Raw genomic sequence first — 17,402 nt, forward strand, 5'->3', positions numbered from 1 at the left:
GACTAAATATGGTCATCAACAAAGTTTTTCCCCCCGACGACAACGAGACGAGACGTCACGTTAATGGAGATCATGTGACACTAATGACTAAATAATTCATGCAATGTCGTTGACTACAAACGACAACACAAAATGTAGTTTACAAAATAAAATCTTGCCGAAATCTCTTAATTTGAAGACAAAATAATTATAACTTTTAGAATAATTCATGTTATTAGTGCAGCATTTCCATTTCCTGTGTGTGCAGCGCATGAGCGCAAGCGCTTTGATTAATTTCCTCACCCACGTTATATGTTCTTAGCCAGCATTCTAGATAGCAGTAAATGCACACGACTAGGCCTGCCGCGATAAGCAATAAATCGATTAATTGCCGCGATAATTAAAATGAATGCAATGATTTTGACGGGCGCGATTAATTGCTATTTGCGCGTTTGTTTTAATGAGGCGGACCCAGTGCCCCTTGTCAGTCACTGTCCGTGTTGGGAGGTCTATTCTACTAGCATTAACGTTACTCATACAAACAGAGTAAACACAGTTTTCAATCAATCAATCAATAACAACATTAACGAGACCCTCGTTGTGTCTATTCTGCTAACGCTAACGTTACCTCTCAGTGTCTATTCTACAAGCGTTAACGTTAGCTGTAACGTTACCAGTCGCGTCTATTTGCTAACGTTAGCATTAGGTAATAACCGGTTTAAAATGGATGGTGATTACCTCACGTTGTGTCTATTCTACTAGCATTAACGTTACTCATACAAACAATCAATAGCGAGTTATATTGATCACGCTATGTACGATAGCCATGCTAAAACGCTAGCACAACATTAGCACCTAACCTAACAACAAGCCTTAACAAGTCAGCGATCTTTTTGCGAGACTAAACTCTCCGCTCGGTGGCAAATTGTGTTGATGTCGGTTTTGTTTAATCAATAAATGAGGCAGAATACACAGTGACTGTATCCTTTGTTTATTGCACTTGTGCCTGCTGCAAACATAATGCTTATGAAATCCTAGAGACGCGTCTCTATTCTGACCAATCAGTGGTCTGCAGTGTTTCACGTGACTTTTCTGGTACCCAAAGTACCTGATAATCGCAACAATACTTCCGGTCCGGTCGGTGGGCTTCAAAATAAAAGTCTAAAACACCGGAAAAGACGGAGCGGTGGGCTTCAAAATAAAAGTTTTGGGAAATAAATTTCTCCAAAAAAAAATTCTCTAACCGGTCGCAATAATATCGCTTATCGCGATATTTTCGGGGGCAATTAATCGCCCAGCAAAATGTGTTATCGTGGCAGGCCTACACACGACAGAGGTTTAATGGAACAATGGCGGGGCAACAGGGTCTCGGTGGTCTTGTATGCAGTGGGCTTGGACTTGAATCCCGGCTAGGTAGCCAGCACGCTAAATGCTCCGCGACGCTGGTTGAACCGTAGCTAGGTAGCCAGCACGCTAAATGCTCCGCGACGCTGGTTGAACTGCCTGGGCCGGTCTGTCTGTCGAAGACCGAGGGAGCCGCATCGGGCTTCAGCTGATTAGTGGTCTTCTGGACAAACCTCCCGCCCCCAACAACATAATCCGAGGCAATGAAGTGTTCGCTGCAGATCTTCCTTCCCCGTCCAACAGGCTGATCGCACCGCTTGAGTGCAGCCATCCAACGCGCCAACAACAGTTTTTTTCACTGTTAGTTTGTGGAAATGAACCAACTTTCCTCTCTCTTTCACACGGTAAAATTAGTTTGAACAGCCGGGAGCAATACAAAAAGAACCACTTTGGTAGGCAACGTTGCATTTACTGACTGACCTTCAAGACACTCCATGTTTACTAGGCAGCTAACCAGCAGTGTAAACCAGGAGCCAGACCAAACCATCACTGTGACGTCAGCAACAAAATGGCGGCACACATGTTCATAAATGCTACATAAATGGACATAACAAATAGTTTTTTCTTAGAAACGCCTTATTTTTATAACGTGATTTTTTCTGTGGTTTATCTAAATACTAATTTGATGCTATGACTATGTTATATATCGCTATGCTTCATCTCCCCTTTAATAATAATTATTATTATAAATATTCTTCTTCTGTTGTACCGAACTCGTACCGAACCGTGACCCCAATACCGAGGTACGTACCGAACCGTGGCTTCTGTGTACCGTTACACCCCTAACATGTTTTGGACATGCCCCTCCTTCCACAGGTATTGGATACATATTTTTGAGACCATCTCGGGAAGTATTGAGACAAATCTTGAACCAAATTTATTGACAGCGCTTTTTGGATACTCTCCACCTCAAAGCACACGTTGTGGCATTTACCACTCTACTGGCCAGGCGGCTGATTCTGTTTAAATGGAAGTCTGCAACTCCCCCCTCTCACCTTCACTGGATTAGAGACATAGTATACTTTATCAAATTAGAAAAGATAAGATGTACTCCGAGAGGTTCTTCATCCATGTTCAAGAAAATGTGGGGTTCATTCCTTGTGCTTGTGGATGATGTACAGTTCCATACTATTCCAGAATAGCAATTCTCATGCTGCTTGCTTGCATTCATCTGTGTGAACGATAATACAGCGTGATCTATTTGATATATACATTGGAGAAGCGTGTTTGGGTACTTGAACATGTGCTATATATATGATATACTATTATATAGTGCCGTCAGGCGATTAAAAAAATTAATCTAATTAATTACACGATTTGTAATTAATTAATCTAATTAATCGCATTTTAATCGCATAACCATTTTATGCCTGATATTCTATATTCTATAATCATATTTCAAATTGCATGTGTCCGGATGGCAGAATTCAGTACTGTATCTACAAAACATTCTGTTTAATCATCTTCCATCTATTAATTTGCTTAGATTTTTCAGGTCTGGTCAATTTGAGCATGGTGTTATTCACAGTCAAAGATAACACAAAAAATATTGATATTCTCATTTGGTTCATTACAATTTACTCAAAATAAAATTCTCATTCAATCAATCACAGCGCAGATACAATTGTTAAGGGGATGCAGACCAGAGAAAGACTTTTGTCTTGTTTACATCAGGGTCCCCCATTTTCAATTCATAATTAATTGTAAGTAAGGGTGCAACTTGCACCGTGCAATCCATTCTTTGTGGATCTAGCCCACAGTATTTCTGACACTGGGAATACATTCCCCGAGATTCATAGATGTCCCTAGAATCAGATACCAAGAACATGCAAATGGACCATATTAAAAAAAAAGTCTGTAAATGTGTATTCTACATTATTATGGAATGAATGAGATACAAAAAAAATTATAATAAAAAAAAATATAATAAAAAAAAAAAAAAATGTAATTAATTTTGAGTTAATTTTCATAACGCGATAATTTGCTGTGTAATTAATTAACGCGATAAACTGACAGCCCTCAATATATATATATATATATATACTTTTGAGATAACTCTGTTGTGCGACCAAGTCAGTGTTTGTTTGTCTTATTGTTTCTGTGGTCATGAAATGCTTTGAGAGGCTGGTCAAGGATTACATCTGTGCCTCCCTCCCCAGTAACATGAACCCACTGCAGTTTGCATACAGGGCAAACAGGTCCACTGACGATGCGGTCTCCCAAGTACTGCACAACACACTATCTCACCTCGACAGTCAGAAGGGGGGCTATGTGAGATTGCTGTTCATTGACTATAGTTCAGCTTTCAACACCATAGTCCCCACCAGACTGGTTGACAAGCTGATCAATCTGGGTCTGAGCTCCACCATGAGCGCCTGGATCCTGGACTTTCTAAGTGACAGGCCCCAGGCGGTCAGGGTGGGGGGTCATACCTCCAGCAAAATCACCCTGAGTATCGGGTCCCCCCAGGGCTGTGTTCTGAGCCCCCTGCTGTATTCACTGTACACACTAGGGGTGGGAATCACCAGTTTCATCATGATACGATACGATATCGATTCTTTGGACAACGATACGATATTTGCCGATATCACAAAGTCTCTCACGATACAATACGATACGATTAGATTCAGGTGCCTGCGATCGATATGAGATGATATCATATGCCCATTTAACACAATGAGACTCGCCACAGGATTTTCAAAATAAGAGTATCGATATGAATCGATCTTATTACATCGCATCGATCCGATTCGATCGTTGATAATTACATCGATGTATCGATCTGGATCGATGTATCGTCCCACCCCTAGTACACACATGACTGTGTGGCCAGGTTCAGCTCCAACTCCATAGTGAAGTTTGCGGACGACACGTGGTGGTGGGGCTGATCTCTAACAATGACAAGAAGGCCTATCGGGAGGAGGTTGATGAACTGGCACGCTGGTGCCGGGATAACAGCCTACTCCTGAACATTGGTAAAACCAAAGAGCTGATCGTGGATTTTAGGAGAATACAGCAGGGGACACACACACCGTTGTGGATAAACAAGGCTATCGTGGACAGGGTGAGCAGTTTCAAGTACCTGGGAGTCCACATCACAGAGGACCTGACATGGTCTACACACATAGATTCTGTGGTGAAAAAGGCGAAACAGCGCCTCTATCACCTGAGACAGCTATGGAAGTTCAGAGTATCAGGGAAGATACTCCACTCCTTCTACTCCGGGGATGTAGAGAGCATTCTGACTGGAAACATCACTGCCTGGTTTGGAAACAACACGGCACAGGACAGGAAGGCACTCCAGAGAGTGGTGCGCTCAGCTGAGCGTACTACGGGTATTGCACTACCACCCTTGCAGGACTTATATAACAGGAGGTGCAAATCCAGAGCCTGCAGAATTATGAAAGACCCTCACCACCCCAACAACAGCCTGTTTAAGCTGCTGCGGTCAGGCAAGCGCCTACGGTCACACGCTGCAAGCACAGAGAGACTCCGACTCAGCTTCTTCCCCCAGGCCATCAGAACACTGAACTCTCCACTCACAAATACACATGAGCACACACAGACACACACACACACCACTCATGCGGCAACCGCTAAAACAATCCCTTTAAACAAAATGTCACTTTAAAAATAGAATCTTTAGAAAAACTTTAAAAGTAGGAGGTACTGTATAGTTTAGATACATTAAGAGTTAACATTGTAAATTGTATATTGCATAGTAGTGTATATAAGAACCAGTTTCTCAGGAACCTAGCATGTATTTCTTTTTTACCATGCATATCTTGTGTCTTATCTATTTTATTTTTTTCTATGCCTATTTTATTCTATTTTATTATTGTATTTTGCACAATCAATGCGGGCATGACCACCCGCATTTCACTGTATGCCCTAGTATGTATGTGACAAATAAACCTCTTGATTCTTGATTCTGATTCTTAACTTTTTCTCTGTTTAATGTTGTTATCTGTTCTATGTGGACAATGACAATACAATAATGCATATACTTTGACTTGTATGTCCTCACATTTTTTTGAAACAAAGTATTAAATAGCTTACATACGTCTAACCAGCTAGCACTAACATTAGCTTGTTCTCGTTTAGAAAAAGCTGACGCCAATTTATGAGGCTGTAACTGAGTGGCGAGACTAAACAAAAAAGACAAAATCAAGACTAAACGAAAAATAGATGAAGGTGACTATTATGATGGAAACGAAAGAGCATTTGACACATGACTAAGACTAAAACTAATGCTGCTAACATTAGTCTAAATGTTGCCAATTCATAGTATTCGATCGCAGACTTCTTGGTCACAAACAACGAAGGTGATTATCATTCAATTACAAAACGTGGTCAAATGAGCTCGGACATTGTGCCATATTGTGTGGCAAGACACTTCCACGAGAAGACTATGAATACACCAATGGTTATCGTTCATGACCATCCCAGTTACCTTTGGCTTCGGTGCTCTCTCAGTGCTGCTGGTGCTGTCCAGGCAGATGCCCTCATCCACACAGTCATCTGTGGAGAAATCATTGCTCATCTGGTCACTGTGGCAACTGCCCTCGTTCTCTGCCCCACTGTCAGTGCAGCTCTCTGTCTGGGGAGACTTCTAGAAGGGAAGCCGTTCGCCAATGGACAAAAGATGGATGGGGGGGGATGACAAATCAAACATCATTTAGAAGTATGAATTAGTAATACATTAATTTAAATAAAAAATAGATGGACCTAGACATTAGCACTAAGCTAGAGGGTATTTTTAAATGTCAGTTAATTTCAACGTATACCCCATTTGTCTATCATCTGGCATGATACCCACCAAAATCGTCTTATTTGGACCACTATTTAGTCAGACGTAGGCGCTTGAATAAAGTATGGTGTTGGACGGGTAAACACTTGTTTTTTTATTTGCATGAAAAAAGCTTGACGTCAAGCCCTGTGTAGGGTAACTGCAGGGGAAAATATTTTTTTTTCTTTTTTAAACAATATGTTTATTGGTAATTTTTTCTTTATCAGTTTACAGCATCAGTGTACAGTGATCAGACAACATCAATTCAGAAACTGCTGCAAACTGCCCCCCTCCCACTCCCCTCCCCTTCACCCCAAGGCTTCATTAACACATTGACTGCCGTTCACGTAGATCTACGTTTCTGTGGCCCGACCGTTGAGTGCCGGAAATGTAGATCAACGTTTCTGTCACAGTATTTCTTTTATTATCTATTGCCATTCATAATTCAGCGGGGCACCTTGTGCATGCTGTACTGAGTGTGTCTGAGCTGGCAGACGGTATTATACTGCCCTCTAACGCCTTCGGCCAGTAATGCACCCCGTTAGAAACGGGTTGGTTTCTTTTCTCTACCGAGCTGCGGCATGGGGGCTGGTCCTAAACACTCAGGCAAAACACACGCTTGTAGGGGTGGTTTGGACTACTGACCCCGCCCGCCCACTGAAGTGCAATGTCCTACAACGTCGGAGGCACGATCGCTGTAGATAACTGGAATGGCGATGAGATTATTGGATTCTTTTTTTTGCATTACTTCAGAGAGCAGGTAAGGACACCATATATTATTATTTATTTCTACTGCAATGCCGTTGGGTTGCAGGGGGGGGGGGGGCGTGCCGGTCTAAATCACATTGCATGCGTGCACGAGGAAGGATAATAGTGATGATCTAGCGTTGATTTCAGGAAGATCCGATAATCAGGCGAAAAATGACAACGTGTTTATTGAATTACACAAAAACGCTGTTTGTGTCTTTTCCCTGGAATTGCTCAGAAGCGGCTGGACGAGCCCTGTGTAGGGTAAAGGCCTCTACATGCTACAGCAACTTCAAAGCAACTTCAACACAACATCGGCGCGATTTCAACGCGCTTGTTGCAGAGAGTCTTGTAGACTGTTGGATGTTGTGTACCTGTCTCCAAAATCTAATCTAAACACCCGTTGCGTTGGTATTGCGTAGCAGTGATTGGTTGGTAGTGAATGGGGGCGGGGCTGTCATAGAATAATATTGGTCCGACTCCCGCAGCGAGGAATACCATCCGCCATTGTTGTAGCCAGCAAGCTATGCTATCAATATTAGCTAAATAATTAGCGTCATAACTGGCCTTTTTCTGAAAACCCAAGCACATATTGTTCCATAGCATACGCCTTCAGTTGATCATGACAAATCCTCTCTTACCTTGACGATTAAAAAGCCTCCATAATTTAGTAAATAAAGCTGTAGCCAGCCAGCTAGCATTGGTGCTATTCAAAATGCTATCCACATTAGCTACATAGCTAACCAACTAAATACAATGGTATCCTGAGGTAATGTTAAATACAACGTTTGCTAGTCGAAATGACTGGACACACACAGGGACAAGTTAAACATCAATCAATTAATTTATTCCAACAGGTAGTTTGAGCTGCATGTGAGCCGGTCTTTCTCTCCTCTCCATTGGAAACTAATGAAGTTACGTTAAAAAGCACAGAACCGGCTGACAAAAGTTAAGCTGCTAGCAACAGACACTATAATACTTCCGGTCGGGGGATTTCAAAATAAAAGAGCGACGACTAAAAGCACCGGAAATACGTTTATTTTGTACATTATCTAACGTTAACACGAACCTAAACTAACTTTAGATTAGTTTAGGTTCGTGTAACGTTAGATATTGTAAAAAATAAACGTATTTACGGTGCTTTTAGACTCGCTCTTTTATTTTGAAACCCCCCGCCCGGAAGTAAAAATTATGCTTATTTTTCTGCTTGTTATCAATGGGTTGGTTGAGAAGGGAAGCGTCATCTATCTAGGGAACCTAGCTACGTACGGGGTACAATGTTACATAGGCTGCGCGTTGATTTTGCAGAAGCATAAAGGTAGAATGTCTGCAACACCGTTGCTTTGTCGATGTTGTGGTGCAGTTGCTTTGAAGTTGCTGTAGCATGTAGAGGCCTTAACTGCAGGGGAAAAGCTTGTCTGGCCGCATCTTATTATAGAATAGAATAGAAATACTTTTATTATCCCGTGGGAAATTTGACACTGCAAATCGCTCAACATTTAAACATTTAGACAGAACAGGTCACGAATTAGAATAATAAAACGAATCAAATCAAGTTGCCTAGGATAAAACACTTTGATTGCCAGCAGGGGGTGCGCTATTTATTGCTTGAGTGCCAGCGCTTTAGTCAATGAGAGGGACAGGGATATTTGCGAACGCATAAACTATATCTTACATTATGGCTGTGTCTAATACAACCGTCGCTTATCAATGACTTGCTTGCAGTCAACATGTACGAAACGGATTGTTTTTTCATCAGTACATTTCCGTTTTATACCGTTTTGAATAAGAGTATAGTTTTGAAGATCTAGTGATTCCAGACAAATCCGTGAAAATCGCCCTTTACTGGAATACACAAAACACGTTGACATTTTTCGGCCTATTTATGAATAGTTTTCAAATAAACGCTAGATTATTGATAGTATATGTGTACTTATGCACGCTAGAGAAGTGGGCTGAAAAATCGATCATCTATGCCCTGCCTGGCGCTAACGCCACACACACACACATATGAGACACGTTGTGAAATATGTGATAAAAACATCCGATTACCCCAAGACTGGTAAAATAAAGTCCTTACCTCACATCAGATGTTCTGCAAAAAGATTAATCCAATTCCTGATCGCCATTCCAAATATCAATCGCGTTTATTGATCCAACGTTAGACCTCGAAAGAGATAATCCACGCTGCTTTAGGTTGCCTCAATGAATGCAATAGTCTCAGGTTACATGGCTCAGAAGTAAAATGTGGAATCCTGAGTTTTTTTTTCTGATGCATTTCCATTGACTCCAATCCAATGGGTGCAATACCATCCGGGAGACGATAGGGGGCGGTATTTGCCCTTTTCGAGGTCAAAGCCAGTCCCAATGATAACGTGAGGCTGGATGGATGAAAAATGAATAGATATCGCTAATAAAAATAACGAGAAAATAACGAGAAAACTCATTGTTGGCACTCAACGCATGGCGGCCAACAACAAGATTTCTCGTCGTTGGCACCCAATGTGTTAATGGGGTGTATCCAGGACACGAAATAACTTTTTGACTCACCGGCCAGTGGCGGGTAGATGGGAAGAATCTACCCGCCAAGCATATTTCTTACCTGCCAACTTTTCTTTTTATTAAAAAAATAATAATGGTTATTTTATATAATATTTTTTTAATAAAATATATATATTATATAATCATACTTGTAGTTGTATTATCTGCAAGACATCGCCACCTCGCTGTCTGCAAACAGCTCCACTGTCTGTGTGTATACTCGAGTGGCCTCCAGCTCCAGCAAGGATTCTCCGACGCTGCAGCTGGGCCCTAAACTCTACATTCAGCATGAAAGGATTCGCCTGGACCGTATTCAGCAGCCCTCATGCGATGTAAGCCAGGGGCTCGAATACGCATGTTGTAGGACATTGATGTCAGGAGCTATCTGTAGCTACTGCTGGATGGCGTTGGGACAACGCCTCTGAACTATTTAGTTTACTGGGACATTTCGTAGTGACTAGTGAGATAACGTGGGCTAACATGAGCTACCTAGCCAACGGAGGTATTATGCACTGGACACTTGCTGGAGCAGTTGTTGATGTCGGGAGCTATCAGTAGCTAGCCGGCTGGATAACGTTACACAATGCCTCATGTATTAAACTAAAAGTGAATAGTTGACTGGGTCATTTTGTAACAGTAGCTAACATTAGTTCACGGAGGTCCCTCTGACTAGACTAACGTCAGTCACGGTGACTGTCCGAGGCAATAGCCTCTGTTTACATGCAGCAGCATACAGAAACAGGTGCGGGAGGGGTAGGAGCAGCAATGTGCTGAGACAGCGAGTGAGAACTCCGCTCAGAATTGGATCATGATTTTCGGTTTTCACATGACTATTTGATTGCCCGCCACACGGCGGGCAGACCTCTCAGTGGGAGTCGCCAAACGTAAAAACTGATCGCCAATGGCGCTTGGCAGGCTCTAGTTTCGCCCCCTGGGTGTATCTTACAGATATGTGGTTGGAATCAGTCCAACCAGATATATATATAAAAAAAGAAAAAAAGAAAAAAAATTCTATGTTGAAAAATTTATGAAAAAGCCAGAGTGGTCCGGGACCGGTATGAGATTGATATCACGCCATAAATCCATCACTACAGAATGTATGAATTAATATTGCGTTTTTTTCTTCAAATGTAGCCAAGAGTAAAGACCCTAACCCAGTCAAAACAGAAGTCAAAGTGTATATTTTCAGCACTATGTTTGTTTACCAATGGTTTTAACTGTTATTAGTGAAATATGAGTTTATAGAAATCTCAGGGCATAGAGTCGGACAAAGGTGCTTATAGACGTGAGGATTTGGCGGAACATAACTTGAGTGTAGTCTTTTGAGAGAAGAGACCCAGGGCTTTCGAATAATAAAAAAAAATACACTTCGCAGCTCACGCCAGCCCCTGTCAATCATCTGACTTCTAGTGTGACTTTTTAATTTCTCTTATTTTTCAGGATCATATGCCACAAACCTGAACGTTATTGCCATAAAACAGAACGCAGTTACTTTCTCCATCTTTCTGTGAGCGTCTAGCAAAAAAACTCTGTTGCAAAATGGCGGAGAAATTTAAATATATAAAAAAGTAACTGTACTTACAGTAGATTTCATTCACGGTTTTTGCTGCATTGCCTGGTGATACTAAATCCAGATTGAACTCTGCCATTGGAAAGGGGAGATTTGGCCGATCCATAGATGTGCGACTTGGCCATAATAAGGTAATTTATAGGCCTGGTATTCTATAATCATATTTCAAATTGCATGTGTCCGGATGGCAGAATTCAGTACAGTCTCTACAAAATCTCCTGTTTATCCTCTGCCCTTTATTCATTTGCTTAGATTTTTTGTACATGTGATCTCAAGAAGGTGCTGAATGAGCTTTTTCATGTCTGGTCATTTTTAGCATGGTGTTATTCACTGTCAAAGATGAGAAAAGAAAATTTATATTCTCCTTTGGTTCATCACAATTTACTCAAGCTTAATAACAGACAATATTTCTGACACTGGGAATACATTCCCTGAGATCCATGTCCCTAGATACCAAGAACATGCAAATGGACCTTGTAGAAGTGGAGCAATCTTCCATTTACTTGTATTTTTCTGCAGATTTTCAGGAAATATGGCAAGGGTTTAAGAGGTTAATCAGATTGAAGATATCTGGCACTCACCTCGTCTTCTACGTCGATGAAGGGACTCATGTCCAGCTCCTCTGGGAAGGTCATGCGATCATTCAGTTTGATGCGATGCATAGTGGTGTAGTCGAAGTCGAATCGCTTCAGCTGCAGCGTCAGCAGGTAGGGGAAGTGCAGAAACCTCAGTCCCTGCGCAGGAAGGGCAGAGCCGCAGAGAACACAGCGGGAGGTGAGGCAAAAAGAGCAGACCATCCTCAAAATCAACATGCCGTTATAATGCTAGGCAATGTCAGGGTATCTGCAGGTTTCAACAAGTTAAAGTTAAGACTTTAAAGACCTTTTTAATACCACTTAACACATCCAGTGCCGTTCACAAGAATTCTCGTTTCTGTGACCCAATGGTTCAGTGCCAGAAACGAAGATTCTCGTTTCTGGGTAGTTATTTCTTTTATTCGCCATTACCATTCATAATCCATTGAGGCAGCCTGTGCAGGCTGTCCTGAATGGGTTTGAGATCGCAAACGTCCAATACCGCCGCCTAACGCCTTGCGGCCGGTATTGCACATCCTTGGAACCTCTCTGGCTCAGCCTGTACGTCGATCTCAAAAGTAGGTTTTCCTAGTCGGGGAGGAGTAACGTTTATAACACATGGATTGGGGAGAATCGAGCACCGCCGATTCATGTACTTTGGTGGATTATGTTGGCAACACGATCGACATCAATACTTGGAATGGCAATCAGATAATTGGAATATTCTTTTTGCAGTACATCCTAGTCAAGGTAAGTGCTATATGGTATCAATCTTGCGTTGATCCGAGCATGCCTTCGTTGTGATCCGAAAGTGTTATTGTAACGTTACTCCACAACGTATGCCGTTGGTGACGATTGGAGCATAGAACCCCACCCCCCCCCCACCCTTTCATGCATGCATGATGAAACATAATACCGATAATATAGCGTTGATTTCAGATTGATTGTTGATCCAAGCGAGGAATGGCACGGTTTCTAGTGACATGCGGCATTTCCTGGGATTACACAGAATTACTCTAAAACTATACTCATATTCACCACGGTATAACACAGGAATGTATGGATGAAACATTTCAGTTTTTTGCATCTTGACCGGAAGAAACTCAATGACAATCGACTATATTAGATCCATAGCTATAATATTTAATATAGTTTTAGCATGTCGTAGGAAATACTATCAGGTCATTATCGATCTGTGTTGAGATATCATTTTATCTTTGTACAGCTTGACTGGTTCAATATGGCCAGCTAGTATAATGTGTGTGTCTCTTTAAAAGGTCCGAAAGTACCAAGGTTATCTTCCCAGCCAGCCAAAGCAAGGTTGTGCTATTACTTCCCGTAACTGGGAACTATTTTTAATTACTATTCATCATCATATCTGATGTATAATGTTACGTCTATTTCTGTGTATAATGTACGTTCTGACCAGAGCTCTTGGTCACTTTATGGTCAGACACTTGTGTGTGAACATGTCTCGGATTGTAAATTGTCCTTTCTGCTGTGGCCACAGAAGAAATAATTAAACTAATGCTTTCTATTTTATTTTTTAGTATTGATCTTTTTCCCCCTCCTTTTTCCTCCGATTTTCTCCCATCCCAATGTTAGTCGTTATGCCAATTCCCAATCCCCTTCCTGGTCGCTGCGCACTTACCCCCCACAGTCGGTCTGGGAGAGTGGAGGCTACCACGTGCTTCCTCCGACACACGTCCAGCCAATCACCGCTTCTTTTCACCTGGCAGTAGGGGTGGACGGTATGGTCTAAAATTTATATCACGGTATAATTTGAAGCATAGACGGTAACGGTATATATCACGGTATCAGTGTTTCTGTTAGAATAATTTTTTTTGCCTGATAGGCAGGCTATATAAAGAATGACATCCTCAAGGCATGTAGATTTATAATATTTTAACTTAAAACTAGGCTACTTTTGCGTATAAAGTGATTATATTCCAAATAAAATAAGTCCAGAGTCGAGACTCCTGCTCCCATTGCAAACAGCGGGGCTGGATTTCGCTAGAAGCATATGTAGCTGCAGAGCCGCAGAGCGAATTGAATAAGAATTGAGACAAAGGTGCCACTCATCCTCAGCTTTAAGAATTGACAATTGTGTCAACAAATTGACACATGTGTCAACAAATTGACACACAAAATGCTTAGAGACGATGGGGGTCAGAACGGCGCAAGGGTGGGGGGGCGCTGTTTGACGGGCCTGTGACCAGACCTGAAAGAGCCACTGGCTCTGCGGCTCTGCAGCTGCATGCTATTCGCAAATCCACTGCTGCACGCCTTCCTCCCGGCTCCCGCTGCTGCCGTCGTTATCATAACACTACACACATATCGTAATGTTTACAGCAAACTGTAGTTGATCACCAGGTATGTTTTATTAACGTAGAATAATTCATATAAGAAAAACGATAGGGAAATATCTTACCTTTCTCCACTGGTTAAAAATGCCAGGAACTGAAATTGAAACTTGCTGTGCGCCGCGGTGATATGTGTTTATTATGAAATGACAATTGCGTGTTGACACGCCCACTGCGCGAAGCCTCCTAAATAACTTTTTCCAGTTTGCACATATCTATTATCTATGACTAATTCTATCTATTTTTAGGGGCAAATGCGATTGAAATAGTCGCGCTGTGGTTACATGACGTCATTGCTATTTTAGAGCTGCTCTACCGGTTAAACGGTATAGTCAAAATCCATACCGTAGAGCAAATTAATACCGTTTATACCGTATACCGTTTATACCGTCCACCCCTACCTGGCAGCGCGGATTCTTACTGGGAGGGCGTAGCGTGTGGAAGGATCACACTATCCCACTTAGATCCTATCCGTGCTTAGCAGGCGCCCCGACCGAACTGTAGGAGTCGCTGTTTACAACGACCCGGACCCACCCCGCCAGCTTCTCCCACCCTCTAATGCTGCCAATTGTATTAGTGTGAACGGCCAGCCAAGCTGGTGACAACCCCGGAGCTGTGAGCTGGATTCGAACAGGCGAATCCAGCCGCTCCGGGGTTGGTGACGAACGCAATCTCCGTTACGCCACCTGACCGCCCCTATGCTTTCTATTTTTTAATAACTTGACTCAGAATGATTTATACAAATGACTCATCTTTTGTCCTTTAACCTTTTCCATAACAAGCACTGCAAACACCGGCATGTATCCCCATTCATTAAAGCGCTGGCACACACGGCCCACAGCCACCTCTGGTGAACGGCACTAGATGTGTTAAGAGAAAATCCTTATACCAATTTCACGACCATACTATTACTAGCAAAAAGAAAACACATCGCAACACCGAACTGGCGGCTGCACTTGCTAGTTTAAATTCTCGTGCGTTCTTGCCAGACACACCAAGCTCCCGGTAGCCCCACAACAAACTACTTGAACAAAAACACCTACATTTAATTTTTTTTATTATGAATTGAATACTTTTTCAGACTTTTTAATACCCCACAGATATATAAATATCTATAGTATTATCGTCTATCTGCTTTAGGTAGATTTTTTTCACATGTGATTTTCCACACGTAAGCAAATATCATGGTACCTATAGAAAAAAGTTATTTGTTTTTATCCATATCACTCGACCCTACAGCTTTGTATTTGCACAAGATCTCGGGCTCCTACTCAGCGAGTGTCTTCACCTTGCGGGCGTCACATTTCTTTGTGCAGCGTTCGCAGAAGTACTGGTTGGCTCCGTCCAGGGTCTCCGGTTGAACGAAAGCCTGCAAAGCCTCCTCCTGTAATGGCAGGATTGTATTAACACTTTGAGTGCCACAGACGTGTTATGTCGTCATTTCATGCGAGTGCCACCATTTCATGCGAGTGCCATTTGAGTGCCACCGATGCAAATTGTCGTTTGATTTTTTTATTAGCAATCTGAATTCATATTTCATCAACCGAGTCTCCCGTTGGTACAGCAGCCCCTCTAGGAGCTCCGATGGGAAAATACGGCCCCCTATCGTCTATCCCTGTGTAACTGCAGGCCATTCGATTATACTGGTGGATCTGTGGAGGGGGAGCCTCCTCGCTCCACTATGCTGGCGAGGGATCTGATGAACAGGGAAGTGATCGCGAGATGGAAAGCAGCCTGGAATATATATTTACAGCAGCCAATAATCAATCAATAAACGCGATCGATATTTGGAATGGCGATCAGGAATTGGAATAATCTTTTGAAGAACATCTGATCTAAGGTAAGGAGTCTATGTTACCAGTTTTAGGATAATCAGAGCTGTATTCACTGATAACAGCGTGTCCTGTATGTGTGTGTGTGTGTGTGTGTGTGTGCTGTTGAGGAAATGAGAGAATAGATTTCTCAGCTCGCTTCTATAGTGTGCATAAGTACACATACTATCGATAATCTAGCGTTTATTTGAAAACGATTCATAAATAGGCAGACAAATGACAACGTGTCTAGTGTATTCGAGAATATTCCAATAAATGCCATTTATATGGGAATCTTTCTATTTTCCGGAAATTTTCGAGAAAACGAAAGGATATGAACCGATTAAAAAACAATCCGTTTCGACAATGTTGACTGCAAACAAGTCATTGATAAGCGAGGGGCAGATTAGACACACAGCCATAATTTAAAACATAGATTATGCGTTTTTCGCGCTATCATTGAAGTGGATGCTGGCATCCAAGGACATTAATCAACATTATGGCTGGCACTGAAAGTGTTAAGGACCATTTATATCTAGACCTGAATACTAATTGGTTTTGCACTGTAACACAGGGATATTGATAGCAAAAAGCTATCTCAAGACGCAAGTATCGAGGTCAGGACCAGCTTGAAGCAAGAGTCTATGCATGCAGTGGATCAATAGCCTAAGTATAGATAATTGTAGTAATGGTCCTTCTTGAAATTGTGTGAAGTGGAAGAGGAGGGGGGTGGAACACACCACGCTGCTAAAAGCCTGGGTGGCTCCGAAGGGCCTGATGACAAGAGGGATGTCAAGATAGGTATCGATCCTCCAGCTCTCGTAACCACACTCCAGACAGCGTACGTAGTCCTTCAGCTTTCCCTGGTACAGCTGGTTTATCAGATCAGCCTGAGGGGTGCGGCAGCACAAGAGAGTCAGGCCTTTACAGTCATGTCTTTCACACAGTTCTGGTACAAACGTAGAACAATGTGTGTTCACGCTACATGGTTGGTTTCTCACTGGAACGTTGCTAGCCCTTATGGGAACCAAACAACCCTTGTACGTCACTACCCCCCACCTCCCATATAATAGCAACTAAGTCATTGTCCTCCCCGATTGTCAACACTTGGCTGCTCAGGGACCTCCTAAATGTACAAATGGTTTAGTTGGATTTTTAAGACATGATGTATGAAGCTTTAGACATGCAGCAAGTCACAAAATCAAAAAAGGACAAAGGGTTAACGGTTACCCATTTCCAACACAAAACCACAGTCCTCTGTAGTAATACACTGGCTTTTTTCAAGAAACAAAATAGTGCCAAGTGATAGCAGAATCCAAAATGCTGGAGGACCGTGATATGGGGTTGGAAATGGATGACCCATTTGCTTGGATTAAAACGTTCCCGTTCGCATGGTGACGGAACCCGAACAGAACTCGCTCAATCTAAATCAGCTAAGTTAACACAGAAGTAATCACATGTGTTGACCACAGGGATAAAGGCTTTACCATTTACAGCCAACTCTTGAGATCAGAAATAGCTAACATGAGGGCTTACTGGTCCATTCCTCTGTTCTCACAGTAGACCCTTTGTTCTGGTTCAGGGGGGAAATAACTGGTCTTGCCTGGCAGGATTAGTGTCGTC

At 42.3% G+C, this 17,402-nt stretch overlaps 1 protein-coding gene across 3 annotated transcripts in view; it reads right to left on the reverse strand.

Moving 5' to 3' along the window:
- The window catches only part of usp47 (ubiquitin specific peptidase 47), a 130,623-nt gene that overhangs the window by 35,145 nt on the left and 78,076 nt on the right, over positions 1-17,402 (reverse strand). For 2 of the 3 annotated variants that reach the window (XM_084337611.1, XM_084337613.1), the window contains 4 exons: positions 16,520-16,669; positions 15,257-15,352; positions 11,612-11,764; positions 5,837-5,995 (listed from right to left, as the gene is read on the reverse strand). In XM_084337611.1, coding sequence (XP_084193737.1) covers positions 5,837-5,995; positions 11,612-11,764; positions 15,257-15,352; positions 16,520-16,669 — 558 coding nt within the window. The remainder of the gene's footprint in view (positions 1-5,836; positions 5,996-11,611; positions 11,765-15,256; positions 15,353-16,519; positions 16,670-17,402) is intronic. The other variant, XM_084337612.1, reaches the window with a different exon arrangement.

This window comes from Notolepis coatsorum, assembly GCF_963971535.1.
Source record: "Notolepis coatsorum genome assembly, chromosome: 20".
In the NCBI taxonomy this organism is placed as follows: domain Eukaryota; kingdom Metazoa; phylum Chordata; class Actinopteri; order Aulopiformes; family Paralepididae; genus Notolepis; species Notolepis coatsorum.